The sequence below is a fragment of the Sceloporus undulatus genome, chromosome 4 (genome assembly GCF_019175285.1).
Source record: "Sceloporus undulatus isolate JIND9_A2432 ecotype Alabama chromosome 4, SceUnd_v1.1, whole genome shotgun sequence".
Classification (NCBI taxonomy): Eukaryota; Metazoa; Chordata; class Lepidosauria; order Squamata; family Phrynosomatidae; genus Sceloporus; species Sceloporus undulatus.
The window spans coordinates 31,498,880-31,521,001 of record NC_056525.1 but is presented as its reverse complement, the minus strand read 5'-3'; the positions used below and the strand labels follow the sequence as shown (position 1 = coordinate 31,521,001).

The 22,122-nt window shown below is 41.2% G+C and overlaps 1 protein-coding gene across 2 annotated transcripts in view; it reads left to right on the top strand.

Moving 5' to 3' along the window:
- The window catches only part of RIMS4 (regulating synaptic membrane exocytosis 4), a 123,376-nt gene that overhangs the window by 70,478 nt on the left and 30,776 nt on the right, over positions 1 to 22,122 (top strand). The window contains exon 2 of one of the 2 annotated variants that reach the window (XM_042461309.1): positions 5,179 to 5,314. In XM_042461309.1, the coding sequence (XP_042317243.1) occupies positions 5,179 to 5,314 (136 nt within the window). Of the gene's footprint in view, positions 1 to 5,175; positions 5,315 to 22,122 lie in introns of both variants that reach the window. The other variant, XM_042461308.1, reaches the window with a different exon arrangement.

The following is a 22,122-nucleotide window of genomic DNA, read 5'->3' as shown; positions in this document are numbered from 1 at the left end:
CAAAATATTTTCCACCTTAAAGTAAAGACATTTGTACTTCCAGAAACCTCCAGGAAGTATCATTTACCTTTAAAACAAGCATTTTTGAAAATCCAGAGGTGGGCTTCTAGTCTCTTCTGGTTTCAATGGGGGGGTGGGGTGATATAATAATAATAATAATAATAATAATAATAATAATAATAATTTTATTTATATTTTCCCTCCTCTCCCTACGGATTGAGGTGGAATCAAGTCAATGATACATCATAATTACAATCATTTAAAATCAGCTCATAAAATAACATATACCTAAAAAACACACCGTTTATAAATACAATTTAAAAACATCCTGAGGTAGATATATATTTGGGGTGATTTCCCTTATAGAGGGTCATGGGGGTATGCTTTCTGGAAAAGATGGGTTTTCAGTGCCTTTTTAAAGGCGTCTAGAGTGAAAATGAGTCGAATCTCTTCCGGGAGATTATTCCAAAGCGTTGGGGCCGTAGCTGTAAACACTCTTTGGTGAGTGGCTATTAATCTCACTTTGGGATGTTCATGTAGGAGCTTCCCAGTTGTTCTGAGAGTGCGGGGCGGATTGTGTAGGGAGAGGCGTTCCCTCAAATAACTCGGGCCCAAGCCATTTAGGGCTTTAAAGGTCATAACCAACACTTTTTATTGGGCTCGGAAGCTAATTGGCAGCCAGTGTAAAGATTTTAATACCGGTGTAAGATGGTCTGATCTAGATGTCCCCATGATCAATCTGGCTGCAGCGTTTTGAACTAACTGAAGCTTCCAAACTTGGTACAAAGGTAGCCCCATGTAGAGCACATTACAGAAATCTAAACGAGAGGTTACCAATGTGTGTACAACAGTTTCAAGGTCCTTTCGGTCCAGACAGGGGCGCAATTGGCGTATCAGCCGAAGCTGGTACCAAGCACTCCTGGTCATCGTATCCACCTGAGATGTTAACTGTAAGGATGAATCCAGGAGTACTCCCCAACTGCGAGCTTTGTCCTTTAGGGAAAGTGTGACCCCGACCAAGACTGGATGGCAAATTTCCCTATCCAGACTTGGGATACCTATCACGAGTACCTCTGTTTTCTCTGGATTCAGCTTGAGTTTGTTTTCCCTCATCCAGCCCATTACTGACTCCAGACAGGCATCCAGAGGAGAAATGCCATCCTTAGTCACTGCGGCAGTTGGAGACACGGAGAATTAGATCTGGGTGTCATCAGCATACTGATAACACCGTGCTCCATGTTTCTGGATGATCTCTCCCAGCGGCTTCATGTAAATATTAAACAACATGGGGGACAGAATGGCGCCCTGAGGGATGCCAGATGTCAGCTCTCTTTTATGAGAGCAACTGTTCCCCAGCGTCACCCTGAGAGGTAGGACCAGAGCCACTGGAGCACAGTGCCCCCCAATACCTAACTCTCTCAGGCATTCCAGAAGGATACATTAATATTTGGAGCTTAGAGTCTGTGGACTCAGACCATTTCTGACCATTTGCCTGGCCTTTCCTGACCTTTCCCACTTCTTCCTGATTTCTTTGCTTGTGCAGCAAAAAGCAGTTTTAGCATTGGAAAGAACCTTGGAGGCCTAATCCAAGCCATGTTCAAAATGCAGGGCTACAATAAAGGATGCAGCTTCATTTTCTCTAGCAGATGGTCACCCAGCCTCTGTTTAAAAATTTATCCAGCAAAAGTGAGCCTATACCTCCTAAGGTAGGCAGTTGTGTTGTCAACCAGCTCTCATCCTTACAAGATTTGTTACCATTAAGAGAGAAAGAAGTATAAGAAAAAGAACTCATTTTGCTCATTACTTTGTTCTGTCTTGCTCCTCTTGTCATGCCATTCATTCATTATCTCCTTGACGTCTTTCTTGAGTGTTTCTCTACTCCTCAAGACAAAGAGAAAGGGAGGCATGAGGCTGGACAGGAGTATGTGAGAGGAAGACTATTTTTCCCCCTTTACTGACTAGTCCTTACACACAGTGGTCAACATCCCATTAGTGACATACACAAAAACAAATCCTATGTACAGCTATGTTTGCCTTGTGGTCATCATGGAGGTGGGTATTCTCTTCTTTCCACAACAACTGAAGCTGATGACACCTCTGGAGGACCTCAGTGGATCACAATGGATAATATCATTAGTCCATGTCTGATTGTGGAGACATAACCAGATACTTGTCAGACCCCATTCCCCACCAGCCACTGAATGGCTGTGTGGAGAGGCAAACTGCAGTGGCTTAATGGTGAGTCAGTGAAGTGGTTGGGAGGAGAGACATAGTGTTGGAACATCTATGGAACATTTAGGTCACATTCTGCCATACAGATTCTCAGCCAAGAACAAGGAAATGGAGGGAAGGCAATAGGCTGTTTTTTTAAAAATATTTTTATTGAGATGTATTACATACATTAAAAAAACTTGCAAGGTCATATGTTATATACATTTTCTGGCTGTTTTGAGAAGAACAACCACTCTTCTTCCTCTTCTCTTCAAATGGTACCTCTGATAAGTTAGAGTGTTTGCAGTGTCGAGGCCCTCATGTAGCCTGGGAAGTGTGTCTTTCCAAGTGAGACACCTGTAGTAAATATTTGTCTCTTGCCAGAGACAAAGAGGTTTAAGGGAAGAGAGATGACAACAGCATGTCACACTTGGAAGAAGGTTCAGCTTTCTTATTCATGAAAATAATTTTGTAGCCCTTTGTCAGCTTTATGGTTTATGTATTGCGTATCAGCTGAAATTTCTTAGCTTCGAACGTCAGCCAAAGCAATTAGTGTTAATGGTACTCATTATATATTCATTATATAACATAATTTATTCTAAGAAACACAGGCTGGAAGAGCAGACGGTGAAAACAGAAACTTTTAATTTCCTAGGGTGGGCTTCTGAAGGATAGTTCTTTGGGAAAGGGAAGTTGTGACATCAAAATTATTCATGATGCTTGCATCTATTTCAGAGAATAGGACCCTTTCTTTGCAAATTTGGCTATTAGGATGCAAAATGGTTTTATTCATTTATTCATTATCTATTTGAAAATGTATATCCTACCCTTCCAGTGCCTATGCACAATTCAGGACTAAGAACAATTTAAAACAACCAAAGTAAAATTGAAAGAAAATTTCAATGTAATAAAGATAAATATGTCAATATAAATATAGAAAGATTGCACTAAAAAAAATCTGATAGATCTCAGGCCTTGCTGGATCAAAGCAAATGCATTTCTAATTGAACATTTTGTTCTCACACTAACCAGTCTGAAGCCTCTGGAATGTCCATAGATAGAACCTGTGTTGATTCTCCCAATAATTGGCATTCTGGAATATTTGAGTCTAATACTGGAAATAATGTAAAATCATTACACCATTGATAGCCTAATCCTTCATGACTTGGTCTAATCTGTGTGCCAGTGTGGTGCACAAGTTAGAGTTTTGGAGTTAGTGTGGTGCACAAGTTAGAGTTTTGGGGTGGGAATCAGGAAATCCAGCTTCAAGTTCCGAATGAGCAGATTTGGAAAGTTACTTGTTAAATGTTTCTCATCTAAAATACAATGGGACTATTTCTTTTTATTTTAATTCTTAAATGGACATCAGGGAAGGCTCTCCTAGCACCCAGCTTTTACTTAGCAAAGATATTGTACGTGCCAAGAATTTCTTTCCCAAGATGTCAGTGATGCTAATTTCCCACCTGTATCCTGATGTGGTACAGGCCAGGAATAGTCTTTTCTCTCCATCTGTTCGAGACTGGGGTTGATATAATTATACCTGTGAAGGCAAATAACCTCATTTATCATTTGTATGTGTGGCATTAATTGCTCTGACAATGCAACAATTACTGTGATAGGTACTAAAACTAAGCAATGTTGATTAGACAGAGAATGGATATGTACTTAATTTATCTACAGTTGTGGTTCTCTCTAGGTGTGAGCAATATCAAGCTTTGCAGCTCACTTCTGTGGATCTGCAGGGATAAGAATACATAATGTGTGTGTAGGGATGGGATGGTAGTCTGTGTGTGAAAGAGAAAGAGATGGGGCTGTGTGGGCTAGCCCTGCCCCTAACAAACATTGTACTTGACGGCCATAAACAAACATGTAGACAGCCATCTGCACATTTAACATACTTGGGCATTGCACCCATTCTGATGTATATGTGTAGACTTAGACCATTCCACTCCACAAGAGAAACTCTTTGGTTGTATATTGGTCCTCCTTGTTCCTTTCCGGAATATGTGAGGACAGAAGTTATCTAAACCCACCTCTTTTGGCTTGTCTAAACAATTTAAATAATATAGAATCATAGCTATAGATTTTTGTGGGCTTTTCAAGCTATGAGGCCATGTTCTAGAAGAGTTTATTCCTGACGTTTCACCAGCATCTGTGGCTGACATCTTCAGATATTCCTCATTCCAATCAAACAGACTGTGATCTGGCCACATGGGATTCAGAGGAATTCAGGCTTTTGGGGCCCCACCCGAAAAACTTCATAAACTCTACTGAAAGAGATTCACAGCTTTTACTAGAGTATCTGCAAGTATCCAGGATACTTGTCAGATGTGTGGCCATCTGTATGCTTTGCATGATTTGCATGGCTGTGCATTTTCAGAAGGGGTGTGTGTGAAAATAGATGTGAATTTGTGCAGAAAAGTGAAGACAATTAAGCATAGTAAATAATAATAATAATAATAATAATAATAATAATAATAATAATATTTATTTGTATCCCGCCCCTCTGAGAACAATCGGGGCAGCTAACAAAGATGTGAATATGTGAAAATCTGCATATGTGAAAATCTACATGTAGACTACTCCTTTGTTGTAATTTGGGTAGGCAATAGTCATCTTATTAAACCAGTTGCCTGAATCTCCATGAGCTTTTGTTTAGCTTGTTTCTTTTCATGGTCAGACAAACAAAGATGTGGAAGACTGCTTCTCCACAAGCAAAATTGCCTCTAGAATCATGTTCACCTCTTTTCTATCATGACAAGAAAATTTAAGTTGTTCCTAGTTTACAGATTCTAATATTGATCTAGCTTCCTAATTTTAAAGTGGTAGGTAGTCCTCCTGTTACGATGCAGTTGCATCGTGTTTTGTTTTATATATTTTGCACACAATATCTAATTGTCTAACCTCTTTGTCTTTCTCTCATCCTCTCCCTCCTTCCCACATGTTTTTCCCTGTTTGCTTTAGAAGATGGCCGTAAACTCAAAGGTGCAATCCAGCGGAGCACCGAAACTGGCCTGGCGGTTGAAATGCCAAGCCGAACCATTCGACAAGCTAGCCATGAATCCATTGAGGAAAGCATGAACAGCTATGGATCAGAAGGAAAGTGAGTCAGAAATGATAAGCAGGGATCTATCCATAAAATTCCAGACAAGTATGTTAAACACACATACATGTGTGATTCCCAGTAGCAATTAACTGCCATATCAAACAAATGCTGTAGGGTCTACTTGTATCAGCAATCATAATTTGTGAAGAGGTTTTCCCCCATTGGCTAGTTGTCTTTTCTTTGAATGAGAAATCTCAATTATCTCCACCTTGGGATGGTGTACTAAAGACACTGGGCCCATTCACACCACACATTTTAAGTGCTGTTATTCCACTTTAACTGCCAGTGTCCCATCCCATGGGATCTTGGGCTTTGCATTTAGAAAGGAGCATTTAGACATTTCAGCCAGAGTGCCTCACCAAATTATAAACCCCATAATTGAATAGGATGAAACCATGGCAGTTAAGGTGGAATAGTAGCTCTGTGAATGTGTAGTATGAATGGGCTCACTGTTTAAAACAACAACAAAACACCAGTGTTTCTGAGCTCTGGTTGCAACAAGGCCAGCAAGGGTTTTGTTATCACAGTCTATACATTGCTATCAAAAGATAATGCTAGCAGGAAGGTAGTCATTTTTCCTCTTAGAAACAAAAATATAGAAGGAAAAGGATGAATTCTAACACCTCCCCCCATAGATTCTGAAAATCCTGCTTCAAGCCACAGGATATGCCTTCTGCAAAGCCACCATTAAAGGATACAGCAAATGCTGCTGTTCTTTGACAATGCTGACTAAAGAAAATAACAAATCACAGTATGCGCACATTTATCCAATATGTGAAACAGGAAGTCTTATGATGAAATATTTAAGTGGTACTGATTCATGGACCAATATCAAATTGATTGCTGATGAGGTAAATACCTCTGTCAATATAGCAGCATGGAACTGAATGCTGCTTCCCATTGTGTGCAATGGCCTGTTACAGACTGCCAAAATAAAGCTGCTTCGGATCTCTTTGGAGGTATGCTATTTAAATGATGCATGGGTCCTACGAGTCAGGAGGTCGCGCCAAAGCCACACTCCATTCCTAAGCACTGGAGTGCAGCTTTGGTGCAGCTTCCAGATTCTTAGGATGCATGCATAATTTAAACAGCATACCTCCAAAGAGACCCGAAGCAGCTTTATTTTGGCAGTCTGTAACAGGCCAATGGTTGCCATTTGCAAAATGAAACTTCTGCTTGTGCAATGAGCAGCAAAAAACCCTCACAGGGCCCACACTATTTGTGTGAGTGCTTTAACTCAATAGGAATCTGACCATTGGTTTTTACAATTAGCTGGAAATAGAAATAAGCCTTTGATTATCAGTGCTTTCTTATAAATAAATGCTATGTTATCCAGAAGTGTCCTTCCCAGGAACCCAAATTCCCCTGTAATTCCTAATAAGAAATATTTGAAGCAAAATGTTAATTAAAATATTGTCCTTATAGGTTCAGCCAATTTTGCCACTTGCTAATGAATGTGGGTGGGTGATTAGAGATGAATAACTATTAATTACCCCTTAAATAATCTTGTTAACTGCATACATGAAAAGGGGTATAGTGATGATTGTCCGGGAAAGCTGCCAGCAACACTGCCCGTAGCTGATAACAGAGCCTTTAGTTCAGTGGAAGTAAAGCAGACCCAGCAAAGAAGCAGTCCGAGGGCAGGTCAAGAATACGAGCCGAAGTCAGGATTCCAGAGATTCCAACGTTCCGAAAGTCAAGCCGAAGTCAGGATACCGGGAAACAGCGTAGTCAAACAGTCCAGGGTCAAAACAGCCAAGAGATAACGAAGTCCGGTCCGAGGTCAAGGTAACAGAGAATCTAGATACTAGGAGCTAGCAGCAATCACGCCGAGGGATCATGCAATAAACTCTAGCAACCAGCATTAGTCTCTCTCCCACTTAAGTAAGGGAAACTCTCCCTCGTGCCACCTGAGGCTGGTTGGCTAATTGCCTCTCGGCAATCCTCTGTGATCTGCGTCTGCAAGAACTCTCGGCTCTTCTCTCTTTGTAAGAAGGCACCTGCAGGCAAGCTTCGTCTCCAGACTCACCACTAGGCTGTGGTACCGAAGGAAGCCTCTCTGTGGCACTAGGGCCTGGTTGAACCTCCTCCTCTGGGACTGGAGGATCACAGCTGGGACCTGGCAGGGCAGGAACAGCACCTGGCGTTGCCTCAATCAGCCCTTGCTCTGGAGGAGGCTCATCCTCCTCGTCATCCTCTGAGAGCTGATCTTGGCTGGCCATGACATCATAGAAAATTGTATGATGCAGCTTATTAGGGGAAAAGTTAGGAGCAAAGAAGAAGCTTATATAACCCTAATGGTTCAAATTATACCCAGTGCTGTCATCGGGGGGGGTATGAGGGGTGCAGATCACACCAAGTGACACCATAAGGAGGTGACACTATTGCCCACCAAACATCTGCCTTTTAGCATCATCTGCATTAGAAAGGTACTGTTGAAAAGCTGAGAGAGGGAGTGAGGTAAGTAGTAAACCTGACACCTTCATCTTAGGAACTCTGCAAGATGATAACACTGCTTTTTGTTGCTGTTGTTGTGTTGTTGCTTTATGGGGCCACTTGACTTTTGTGATGTTAGTAGCCATTACACTAGTTCCCTTCAGACCTATTTGCATGAGTAGCAACTGGTTAACTTCACACTAAAGAAAAGGAGGACACCTGTACTGGGAGCAAAAAGATTGCATGTGGTCATTCACAAATGAATAGGAACCCAGACAGTTATGCCTATTATTTTTATGTTTTATTTTATTTATATGCTGCCTTTCTCCCAAATTGGACTCAAGGCAGCTCAAAAAAGATGCATAAAAGCAACAACAGTAACAAAAGAGTACAATTTTAAAACACAATTAAAACACTACATTAATGTAACAGGTAAAAAAAATGTAAAATCCTTAAAAACACTATTTTTGTTTAAAAGCATTATTTTGTCCACTGCATTGAAAATTAATCCTCTGTGAAGCTGCCAAACAGTAGGTCTTGAATGGGGTGCAGCTGCTGTATCTTTTTATAAAGAAAACTATTCGGCTTTCTGAATACTTGTTGGCTAAAGTGCCATTATATCAGCCTTTGCAAGCATGCAGTACTGACACATTTGAAACTTTTTTTTTAATACCAAGAGTAAATTTGCATGCTACTAGCCAAAATCCAACTACGCACAGTGAATCATTTGCTGAACCAGCATTTGTATAAATCTCATTGATTTTGTGAGTCTAGTATCACTAGAGCTAACAGCTGGATTTAGACAGTTCTATTAAACAAGTGGAGCATATTTTACTTGTGCATCTTCAAAGTGTTTCTGATTTATGACGATCCTAAGAAAATCCTATCATGGGATTTTCTTGATAAGGTTTGTTCGATGGGGTCTGCCTTTCCCTTCTTCTGAGGCTGAGAGAGGGTGACTTGCCCAAACCCTGGCCTCCAGAGTCGCAGTCCAACACAATGCTATATTTATTTTGGGATTGTAATATTCCTTCCTCCCTTTTCTCTCATCTAATCAGAGAACTGAACATGAAAGCAACTAGACTGTGCAGTGATGCTGCACAGATGATCCAACATATTTGTACATTGTTCCCAGGAGGCCAGGCTGTATAAACCTAAATGGAAAGCATCATTGTCAGCAGAGAAAACAGAATCTCTTTCTACACTGCCAAAGGGGAAAAATTCAATTCATAATCTTGTGGATTTTGTAATAGAGGCTGGAACAGAGTTGCATTACTATGCAGTTGCATAGCAGAACTATTTCCTTAGTGGCAGGTTGTTGTTTTTTCATGGAGGAAAAAAATGACATTACAATTAAAGAGTAGCTACTGTTTCCACCACCACCGTCAGCATCACCTCAGTCATAATATAATCCCTGGCAGGATGTCTAGCACTAAAGATTTCACTGCAGCACTTCTTAATGATTTTTAGAGAAGAATATTCCATAGGCACATGGAGGATTTTGTGTAGTTGCCAAAGTGTTAGTTAAGCTCTTGAGATGTAAATAATATTCACAGCCAGGTTGGTCATTAATACACCTGGGTCTGATCACATAACACCAGTGCTGAAATCTCTTCAATGGCTGCCAATCAGCTTCTGTGCACAATATAAAGTTATTACTTTTAAAGCTCTACATGGCTCGGGCTGGAGTTACTTGCGGGAACACCTCTCCCTACACGATCTGTCCCACATACTCAGAACATCTGGGAAGAATTTAATGGAACACTATAACACCAGATTAATAATGACTTCCCATAGAGCATTTATAGCCCCAGCGCCTAAACTGTGAAACAGTCTACCGGAAGAGATCCGTCTTATTACCACCTTAGATGCTTTTAAGAAGGCACTTAAGATGGATCTCTTCCGGCGGGCGTATCCACCTGATTCTGTATAAGACTATGATAAATGCTCCACCCTTGACGATGATTATAGGATTATTTTATGATTAGATATTTTAAGGAACTAATAGGAATGTTGTAATTCAGTATTAGCATTTTATAGTCACTATTTGTATTAGTATTGTATTTTTAATGATGTAATCCTGCTTCGATCCTTGGGAGAAGCGGGAAATATAAATTCTTCTTCTTCTTCTTCTTCTTCTTCTTCTTATTTGTCTATTTTGGGATCTTTCACATGGAGGAGGTAAGTGTCATTAAATTGTGATTAAATCATGCTAATAGTGTGATCGTGGGGAAGATTATCACATCCCTGCACTCTCCTCCCATCAATGTCCCATGCATAAACTGTAATGGATGGGACAAATAATGGGAGTTTCCAGTATTTACGCACGGGGCACAAATGGTAGAAGTGCATGGGATGTAATCATCTTCCCCCTGATTTTGCTATTAGCACGATTTAATCATGATTTAATAACGTTTGCCTCCCATGTGAAAAAATCCTTTGTCCTCAACTTGTTCAAGGTTCAAAACTATTTTGCACTTAACTAACTCAGCAGAGGGAGGGGGGAAAAGGGGGAAGACTCTTGCCCTTCCCAGTTGACTCAGGCAAAAGCAAACTGCTGCAGCTTATCCTATTTTTGGGTTATTCCTCATTACTAATTTTTCCCTGCTTGACCATAGAAACCCCCTGAGTGACCTTAGGCAAGTCACATATCTCATCCTCAGAAGGCAAAGGCAAACCCCTCTGAACAAATCTTCCCAACAAGACCCTGTGGTAGGTTCACCTTAGGGTCACCATAGGTCTGAAACGACTTGAAGGCACACAACATAACTTTACAGACTTCTCACACTGTTTGCATTAGGACCAAAGTCCAATGAACTGGCTCTGATCCAACCCAGTAGGGATATAAGTTTTCTAGTTATATAGAATCATAAATAAAAATAGCTATATGTATTTTCTTTTATTTTTAAATGCACCTTCTGCCTTTAGCCAAGAAACCCCTCTGTCCCCAGTGGCTACATGTGCACTTGGCCATGCTAGTAGATCCGCACATGTTGCACCGCCATTAAGGAGGTCCCACAGTTTTTTGTATCAATAGGGAGCAGGTCCAGAACTGGTCCCCCCCAGAGGTCCGACTGTAATGCAGTTTGACACCACTACATGCTGTAGCGCCATCCTATGGAATCCTAGGATCTGTGATTTTATAAGGTTTTTAGCCTTCTCTGCCAAAGAGTCCTGGTGCCTCACAAAGCTACAAGTCCAAGAGGGAGCCATGGCAGTTAAAGTGGTGTCAAACTGCATTATTTCTACAGTGTAGATGCAGCCTCAGTTTTCCACTTCATATGTATTCTAACACTGGCACAGAAACTAGGTTTGGCAACATCAGAATCAAAAACATGTTGGATCTTGCCAATTCAGCAGGGCTTCTAAAGCTTATCTTTGACTCCATCTGTATCCTGAGTGGTAATAAGAACTGATTAAAATCAATTAAGTAGTTTTTTCTAACAAAAGGGGTTAATTAAATTTATATTTAACATGGCTGTTTGACTTAAGGTGGACTTCCAACATTAACCTAATTCCATTATTAATTTATTATGTCATTGATTAATTAAATAAGAGATTATACTGAGCAGCCAATTTTTTTTCTCCAGTTCCTAGCTGGTTCTTTAATAAATGCAAGTAGCTATAGGAATCTTTGTTTATTTTGTTCTTGAGCATGATAGTTTGGTTAAATTCAAAATAAAAAGATTTTAAACTAATAAGTAGTAAGGAATGCTTGGAAGGGGTGGATGTCTTTGGATCCAGTTGGTTCTCCCATGTTCTATACCAAATTCAATATAAAGGCTTCTCATCTGCCCCAAATGCTTTTGTCCCTGGGACTTATTCTGAGAACCCATTTGAGAATCAGTAAGCTGCAGAAAGAGGGAGGTTAAGTAGATGAAAGAGGGAGAGAAATGCATTGCAAGAGAACAGTTGGGGGTGTGATGGATGAGAAATGGGGTTTTCAAAAATTCAGGCATTGTTTCCTTTCCTGCCAAGCACAACACAGGAACAAGGTGGGGACTGTTGAGTGAAGTCAATGACATTTTTCATTTCAGTTCTGATAAAAGTTTTAGTGTAGGCTTGTTGCTTAATTTCCTGATGGCAATTAAACAGAAACCTAATAGTTATTTTCCCCTATGTCTAATGTAAATATGATTGAATTTGAATTTTTAAAGTTTATGAATGATAAATTAAATGCATTAACTAACTTATATTAATTTTCTTGACTCTCCTAAGTTTATTGTTATTCTATGATTCAAAGGAATGTGCCATGAAATTTAAGTTAATTGTTCCTCCCTTTTTTGGCCACTGGCTTTTCTTGGAAGCACTGATTTAGGCTAAATGCCCCCAGAAGAAAATCTTGTAAACTGCTGTAAGTGCATAACATGTGGCACCTGCGAAGGCATTCTTGTTTTCTGCTGACTACCCCTGGAATGATTAGGCTGCAAAATGCTAAGGTGACTTTCTTACTTTAGAATAACTCAGCAGACTGTGACTGCAGCTAGAGAAAAAAGAGAGGTGTGATCTTCTGTGAGGTGAGGAAGCTGAAAATGGTCTGCAAGGACATGTTGTCAGATTGCTGCACCTTCCCCGTTTCTGTCTAATTTCAACTCTTAAAACAAAATGTTCCTTTGCTGCTTCCCTCGAAGCTAGTGTCATGGCATTATGTGTGCATGTTTTTCTACACTCAAACAGCATGAAAAGGTGGAGAAACACCTGCAGGTTGGCTTGATACATGCTTTCCTATTACACCCAGTCATCATTCCCTCTAAAAGCAAACTATTAGGCAGGCAGATTCTCTAGATGCACAATAACATGCAAGTGTTGAAGAAGTGTTGAAATTATAAGAAAAATAAACAGACTAATACTTTTTAAAAATCAAAGCAGAATATTGAAAGAGTAACTGCATTGGTTGAGGGAGGAGGAGGAATCTGGAAGGGTGGTTGAGAAAGAAAAATTATTCAGTTGTGACATGAATCCAAGGCCTCAGTCCAGTTGCTAGTGCTAAACAGAGTAGACTGAATCAGTGGGAACATGGAAACTTGGTCTGTCAATACTTATATACCGTATTCAGGGGTAGCCATATTGGCTGTATAGCAAAGTATAATAAAATTCCAAATCCAGAAAACAGTGACACCGTTATTTGACCAACCAAAATGCACAAAATACATATGCAAGCTTTTGAAACGCCACTGGAGCTTCGAAGTGGAACTTTGAAAGCTCACAACATATATTTTGTGTATTTTGGTTGTCTAAATAAAGGTTTCACTGTTTTGTAAATTTTTGAATACTTATATAATGCCTCCTCCTCCTCCTCCTCCTCCTCCTGTATCTTCTAGTAATTTCCAGCTTATGGAAACTCTGGGTGAACGTATCATAGGGTTTTCTGGGGCTGAGAGTGTGTGACTCACCTGTGGTCCCCCAGTGGGTTTGCATAGCTGAATGGGTCTCCAGAGTCATAGACCAATATTCAAACCACTACACCAAGCTATACCTTCCAGCATTTCACAGACAAAAAAAATGGGACATCAGAGTGTGGGCAGTGTTAGGAAGGATCGAATTAGGGGAATTTTAATTAGCTCAAATATTATGAGAGGCGTGTCCTAAGGACACACGCAGCGGGGTCTTGTCCCTATGTGTATATCAGAGGTCATCTAATCCAACCCCAAGAAACAGAGACTCAAATGCCAATGGAGGTGCAATTAAAATATGAACATTTATTAAAGCCACACAACAAAAGGGATCACACATGCACACACACATTCAATGCTAAAGCAAGGGAGGGGGGAGTAAAGGAAAAAGGATAGAGGCACCATTGGGAATATTTACCTTCAAAGTCTTCTCCAAGACGTCAGATGTGAGGGATGGTGGATGGTGAGACACAGCCGTGGGAGCGGGAAAGAAAGTGGAGACCGTGGTGGCTAGGAGCTGAGTTCTGGCGGGAAAAGCTAACTAGAGGCCCGAAAAGACAGTGAGCTTGGATTCGCTCAAGTGATTTCAGCAGAGCACAAGGCTCCAGGAACGCAAGCTCGGAGCGAAATGCTCTACAAACAAGGAACTCTGGCTCGGAACTGCTCAACAAGCCCACTGAAGGGCGAAAAGTGCGGTCCTTATATACTGCTAAACATAACCTCAGGCTATGGCAGCCTAGCGGACAAAAGGCTTGATGACTTATCTTTGTCTAAGCTGAAACTTACATAATGGATACACAAAGCATAGGTCTGCCACTTATTCAGGGGGAGTGAATATCTAGATGGCTGAGCCGTTAAGTTAATCACTGGCTCATTAAGGAGGGAGCCATAGCTGTTGTCTTCCTTGTTTCAGGTAGATTGTGAATCTGGTCTAGCAACTCCCAAAACTGCTGCTGAAAGGTTTAAATCTACCTTTTTCCTGTGACCATGCCTAGCAAGGCGGCTGGCTATGTGGTCTGCTTGCTTTTGGGATAATGGCGGCTAGCAATGGGGTCAGTCAGGGATCATGGCTTCAGATCGCATGGCACCCAAAATTTATATAAAACCATTCTTGATAACAGCAGGATGGTAAAATATATTAATGAGGAAGAATAGGCAAGCTGAGTGAGGCTACAGCAATTGGCTTTTGTCTGAACTACTGGGAAAGGCAAAATTTTGCCTCCTCCTCTATGCTCTACCCTGCTGAGTTAATCAAGTACAAACTACTTTGCACTTTGATCTCATTTTGGAGCAATTTAAAGTAAACTGAAGATAAAGTGGGAGAAGGAGAGTGAAAATGGAACATTTTAAAAGCAGCTGAAAAAGTGGGATGACAGGACTGTCTTGGCAAATCAGGACAGTTGGAGGATATTGTTCAAAATGTAAATAAATTCCATTAATTCAATGGTTAATTAGAATTATCAGATAGATTTCACTGTAAGAGTGTTTACCTGTCACAGCTCCACCCTAAGGAATCCTGGGAAATTTAGGTTTATGGGTCGTATAGGATTCTCTGCTAGAGACCTCTAATGCTCTCTGAAAGAGCACTCTAAAAAAAAAAGAATTCCAAATATATCACCAGATCTCAGTTTTCGGGATGCTGCAGGCTGGAGCCATGACATTTCAAGTAGTATCTGCACGATTATAAATTCATAGTGCAGATATATTCTACTCTCCTATTTCCAACCGGTGACTGAGCCCAGAATTGCTAACAGTGAAATGAGATATTTCTTTTGAGACCTGAATACATTCAACACTCCACCCACGGTAGTCAGTTCTTCAGTTTGTGGCAAGTGTATTACATAATCCTATGGCCTCTTCTCCAGCTACATGTAATATAAAGGAAACTTGAAATGCTTCTGAATTTTTCTTTGCTTCGGCGACTTTTATATACAGCAGTGGTGGGCAGCCTTCCAGACATTGCTGAAGTACATCTCCCAGCATTCCTCATAATTTCTTGTGCCAGCAAGGGCTGCTAGGTGCTGCAGTCCCACACTTGGAGGTCCACATAACTCCACTTCCGATACAAATTGCATTGTTCCCATTTTGTTCAGTTTTCCACTGGAGGCAAGGAAGAAAGTGGCGTGCAGCCTTCCTTTGTGGATAATAGATGCTATTCATTTGTGCAACTGCATCATTTGCGTTTCACTTTCTAGTACTTGCTGCGAGCCAAGCACTTCTTAGCATAGTATTCTGGACACTGTGGCCATTTTTCACACCATGTAACATTCAGTTTCTGTTAGGAAATAGCAGCTAAGGGAGAGAAAATGGTTGATCAAGAACATTGCTATTAATTGAGCTATAATAACTGGTGAGGTTGTCCAAAGGCATTTTTTCTACTTGAGGCAGGAACAAGATCACACATCACACTCTCATTTTCAAATACAGAAACCATCTAGACTGGCATTTGAATGTCATACCTTCCAACTGTCCCAATTTGGCAGGGACAGTCTTGATTAATCCTCTGTCATCCCACTTTTTCAGATGCTTTTAAAAGGTCTGGGCTTTTCTTCTCTCTCACTTCCCCCTGCTTTGTCCTCATTTTAATTAAAGGGCTCCAAACTGAGTTCAAAGTGCAAAACTTGTCTGCCCTCAATTACCTCAGTGGGGATAGGGAATAGGAGAGGAGGGGGAGGAATCTTGCCCTTCCCTGTAAACTCAGGCAAAGGCAAGCTGCTGCAACCTTTCCTAGCATGTGGATTCTTCCCCAGTGATAACTTTTACCATCTTGACCATACTGTGATGTTGCTTGGCCAGTTTTCATCTTTGAAATGTTGGAAGGTAGGGACTACTGTATTTTTAAGTATGAATATTTTTGAAGATCCTTTCCACCACTACATGCTAGTCAGAAAAGGATTGTCTTCACCTGCCAACAGAAGGAAAGCAAAAAGAAACCCATCCTACCCTCCCTAGGGAGAAAGTTCCAAAGCCTGGGTGCAGCCACCAAGAAGGCTGTCTCCTTTGTTCCCACCAAATGGGCCTAAGAAGAAGGTTGGGCTGAGAGGAAGGCCTCTTTGGAAGACCTTGTAACCTGGACAGTCTACTCTGGGAAGATATGGGTCCTTCAGATACCTCATACTAAGCCATGTAGGGCTTTATAGACCATAGTAGAAGAATAATGGTTTCCTGATGATTCTCAGACAACTTCCTACCACCTATGTAGACAATCTCTCAAAGCCCGGTTGACCACTATTTTTTGTTGATCTGTTTCAAAGTGCTGGTCATGATCTATAAAGGAACAGAACAAAAAATCTGGAAAACACCTATTCATAGTAGAAGAATAAAAGGAAACAAAGTCCCATGTGCTGTGTGATGGACCAAAAACTTTAATTTCTTTTTTAAAAAAGCGTTTCAGCCTTGTCTCCAACTGGCCTTCTTCAGGGGTTGTTCCCAGAAATTTCTGGAGTTGTAGTCTGCACTCTCAGCCAAAGTGGACACTCTGAGTATTAGAAGGAAGGCTTCTCATACTTCTCTGAAATGTGTTGGGCTTTTTACGAAATTAAAGTTTTTGGACCATCACACAGTACATGGCACTTTGTTTCCTATTATTCTTCTACTGTGACTATGTGTTTTCCAGTTTTATGTTGTGTTTTTTATAGATCATAACCAGCACTTTGAACCAGACCAACAGAAAGCAGAGGTCAACCAGACTTTTTTATTATTATTAAATTTTATTATTAAAACAAACAAACACGCACAAAAATATGTATATATAAGGAAACATTGCAATCGATTTCATCTATATACATCAGACAAACAAATAACAAATAACAAGTAAACAATATATATATATATATATATATATATATATATGGAAAAATAAAAACAAAACAAAAAACCACATAAAGTCAACCAGACTTTGAGCGATTGTCTACTGAGGTGACAGGAGGTTTTCTGAGAACCATCAGAAGACCATCTAAGTTCATCAGTCTCCTGGGGCAGACCATTTTAATCAGCCCCCAACCTCTGCAGAGCTTTTGATTCTCATTAAGTCTAAATGTCCAAGTAGTGTTCTGACCATGGCAACAGAACTACAAAAAGTACCTCCATTCCCAGATCACTATAAATTCATCCAACAAAGAATACAAGGCCCAGAATGTACCCAGGAGTGTGAGTTTGGCCAGATACCACTTGGGACAGAACTGGTTGTTATGTCAGAAACAATATCCTGAGCTACTCCTGACATGGAGTCTCAGTATGGATGTTGAAGTTCCCCAGCAACATAAGCTAAGGGAACTCCAACACTATCACTAAGACCATTCTAGCTGGCTCAGGAAGAGAAACAGTTAAGAGAAACAATTAAAGAATGAGAACTACTGCTGTAGCATTTGTTTTTCAAGGAATAGTAAAACGCATTACAAACCAGAGGGAGGGACTGTATCATCCTCCAGAAGTGACTAGACTCCAGCTCCCAGCATCCTTTATTATTGGCCATGCTGGCTGCCTGTGCTGAGAACTGCTGTCCAACAATCTCTGAAAGGCTACACAATTCTCACATCTCCACTGAAAGTTTTGAAGCCAAATTACCATTGTTAGCCATCAGAGCAAGCACAGTACTGTGAATGGATGTTCTTGGACTCATCATTTCAGCCCCAGTAACTACAGTGGTACCCCGGGATACAAATTGATCGCGTTACGAAATTTCCGGGATACGAAAAAGTTAGATTGGAAAAAACTGTTCCGGGATACGAAGGTTTTTTCGGGTTACAAAATTTTTTTCGGCGCGAAATTCAAACGCGCGGCTTTCCAGCGCTAACGGAAAGCCTTTTCGGGTTGCGAAATGCATCGGGTTACGAACGGGGCGGCGGAACGAATTAATTTCGTAACCCGAGGTAGCACTGTATCTGAATTAATGTGACGTCGAAGGCTTTCATCGCCAGCATCCATAGTTTTTTGTGGTTTTTTTGGGCTATGTGGCCATGTTCTAGAAGAGTTTATACCTTGACGTTTCGCCAGCATCTGTGGCTGGCATCTTCAGAGATGTCTATGCTGCATTCCCACAAAAAACCCACAAAAAAACGATATCTGAATTAAACTACACTTTTGTTTTTGAGAAATGTGTATGCATATTGGGGGGAGCTCTGAAATGCCTATGAATAAGAAGGTTGATATTGTTGCAAACCGTTCTGATGCCTAGGAAGAGAAGACACTGGAAGTACATTTAGCTGTCCATATTATCAGAAACAGCAGGGGCTAATCCACTTTCAGGAACTGAAGTGATGGGAAAAAAGCCCATTAATCCAATTGTAAAAGATTATTTGCTCCACTTATTCTGTTAGGTGATCAGTCAGGCAGCTCAATGCAAACAAATATAGAAAAATGACAGTTTGTGAGCAATTTTGGTGCTGTAATGAATATATTTAATGTAAAGACAGGTGAGTGCAGTTTATTCCATGTGTCAAATATTCCTTCCATCATCCTTAGTGCTTTATTTACAGACAGTGCCCTCTGGCAAAACACCTCAAATTCCAGGAAAAAAATAGAATAAAAGAATTGATGACAATTCTCTTCTTACAGCCAACACATAAATTGTTTTGTATTTTTGGATTCAGCATCTATCAGCTCTGTGGTCAGAGGCTGTTCATTAGCTTTACAGGCTCTATGGCAACAGCTGAAAATGAAGCCTTATTCTTTGCAGAGCTTGGAACATTGCCTCTAAAAAGTAATTAGTTACCATTATTGTTCCAAACCCTTTGCAGCTCCCAATTATTTAATTAGTAGTATTGTTACATTTTAAAAAATTCTCAGAAGGAGCTAAATTAGTATCTTTCAGAGTTGGTTTTGAAAAGCCTCTCTAGATATTCCAACCACTGGTCACTGGTGCATGGCACACTACATCTCAACTCATATCTGATAGAGAGCACATGCATACAACAGCTAGCTACTATGATTAAAGAGCATTGACACTAATGGCTATAGGAAATAAAATAAACTTTTATTATACAAATTCAATTAGAGATAGGAAAACTGCCCAAAGCTAAGCTAAGCTAGGACAGGAAGAGGACATAAGCCCAAAACAGATGGGCAGATGGGGGTGGCTTCTGGTCACTCTGGGGGCATCATACTTACATGATGCATGCCCCCAGAGCACCTAGAAGCTGTGCCAGGGCCACGCCAGGGCTGTGTAAGGCAGCCCATAACCAGCCCAAAAGGAATGGCTTTTTTCTGCTCCTTGCCACAGTCTATTTGGGATCATGGCAGGAGGTGCCCTGGGGGCCATACCATGTGTTCGTTGAGGCCCTGAGGTGCCTGGGCTGGGAGCAGCTTCTGGCTACTCCTGGATACCTGTCTGTTTCGCCCAGTACTTAGTTTGTACTTTTGGAACAGTGAAAGAATGAAAAGGAGCTGGAGAGAAGTGTGGTCCCCAAGAATATCAGTCCAAGAGAAGTTAGGGTAGTAGATAAGACTCAAGGAGATTTTAAGTCAGTGGAGCACTCATTATACCCATCACTGCTGCTCTCTGTAAGCAAATGGGCAGAATAGCATTCATGCTGTCCTGCCCCAAGTCCTGCCCAGGGTCAGTCCCTGGGGCTGGCATAGTGATGAAGGCGTGTTTATACACCTGCCTGCCACCACTACCATGTGCCCTGTACCTTCCTCACCATCGTGTCTGGTGAGAAGACCACCGACACGGCTTGTCAGGACTGAAATGGGGTGCTTCGCTACATCCATGTGGCCAGGTGCCCCCTTTCCATGTCAGAGGCCATGATGAGGGTCTTCTCACCAGACACAACAGTGAAGCAGGTACAAGGAGCATGGGTCTGACAGCTGTCACTGCAGAATTTTGTAGAAACTCTGTGGCAAACAGCCGGTCTTTTTATACCAGGTTAAATCCCCTTTGGGCCAGAATCAGACCAGATCCACGGGATCCATGTCTGCTCTATCAGGTCCTGGCCTGGGGCTAATGGCCTGCATCACCTGGACAGGCCCTCGGATACATTTAACTCTTTAAACACCAAGTGTTTTTGCATTTCCAACAACCTCGATACACACAACAGAAGGAGCTGGTAAAGACAAAGCATGAACAAGTACTTGAACCATGTGAATAATCCTCATTCACTATTTTGTGACATCATATGCTTGTAATTAGGAATGGAACTAAGCCATTATAACTATACAATAAAAATTGGCAGTGACACCAGTGCTCCCCAAACATCTGCCTTCTGGCAGAAATAGGCTGTGGCGTTCTCCTTCATCCCTTTGAAACACTCCCATGATGGTGTGAGAGGCAGGTGAGGCTCAGTGGAAAGAGAAAGAAGAGTCCTCGTGTTTTTTTTAAATAATAATTTTATAATTGTAAATTTTAAAATTCTAAAATTAGTTAAAACTTCACGTCTTAGCAAATTTGAAGCCAGCGAGCGTGCTCTCAGGGCTGCCGGCTTCTCAGGCCTCTGGAGGCCTGGGAAGCTGACAGCTCCGCGCCGGCTTCTAAGGGGCCTCCAGAGGCCCCTTGAAGCTGATGAGCATGCTCTCGGGGATGCCAGAGCACGTGCACGGCCAGCTGCTAGCTTCTCAGGAAGAGGGGTAGCCTTATACAGTGAGTATATCCTAAACTCTATATTTTTATTTAAAAACTTGGGGGTTGTCTTATATGCCGGAAAATACGGTAATTTAAAGGTATAATTTAATTTTGCTAGTTGTCTATGTCACAACTATTGCCAATACCTTAAGCAATATATAGGAATTGCAGTTTATGAGTAACATTAGTACAAAAAACATTGTTAAGGATTTTTATGGTGTGCTATGGAAGGAGGTCAGTGGGATGTGTGTGATACTGAGTTACTGTACTGGGTGACACCAACCCTAGTGATTCCACAATATATATGCTACCTCTGAGCTCTAACAATTTCCTTGCCCATTGAGCTATCACAATATTTACACAGGGTGGTGAACAAAGGCTGACATGTTCTGCATAGCTTTGTCTAGAAGCATTGATGGAAGTTATGAAGCAATGCCAACTGGTGCCTTCCATGTCAGGGGTGATCCCACTCGAGGTTTTAGTTCAGACTTGAAAGAAGTTCTCCAAGCTTTTGAACTTTACCGTCAAAGTTTCATCACTTTAGATAGCTCCTTTAAATTTCAGCCCCAAACCCCATGGATGTAGGAGCCACCAACCACTTCTGGTGTGGGATAATAACTCTCTGGTATTAAGTAACTTAGGATGCTTGGAAAACAGAGAGACAAAACCTTTGAGCACGAGGTTGGCGTTCTGTGGCAGCACTTGGCATGCAGGATCTTGGAAGCAGCTTAAAAATAGATTTGAAAAGAGGTCACAAACTCCACACGGACAAGAAAAGAAATTAATGATAGGTCTGCCTAAACTTAGCTGTGCTGAGCTGCTTTCTGCATGCTAATGCATCACATTCAGCAAGTTGGAAGGGAACAGCTCCCACTTGGGATTTTCTTCAAAGCAGTTCTTACTTCACAGAACTGTGTTCATTAGTTTGTTCGAGTCCACTGCCACTTTCCAAAATAAGATTTTAAAAGCAGGTCAAGACTATTGATGAATTATTGGAGGAGGGGGGGTATGGAAAAAAGATAGTAAATTGGTCATAGTGAAATGGTCCTACTGAACATAGAATTGGTTTGTGGTGTGCCTTACTTGCTGCTGAGAGGTCTGAAAAGTTTAGGATTACAACTCCCAGAATCCTCCAGATAGCATCCTGGAAATAGGTTTTTGTGGGGTTTTTCGGGCTATGTGGCCATGTTCTAGCAGAGGTTCTTCCTGATGTTTCACCAGCATCTCTGCCAGGATGCACAGGGAAGCCATTGAAATCCACAAACACCTGGACAATTTCAACAGGGAAGAGGAATCCCTTAAAGTAAACAAGGTTTGGCTACCAGTCCTGAAAGATAGCAAGATAAAGACAAATGCAAATGAGAAATCTCCCAGGGTCAGGGGTTTCCCAGCAGATAATGAGCACTAATCAAGCAGAC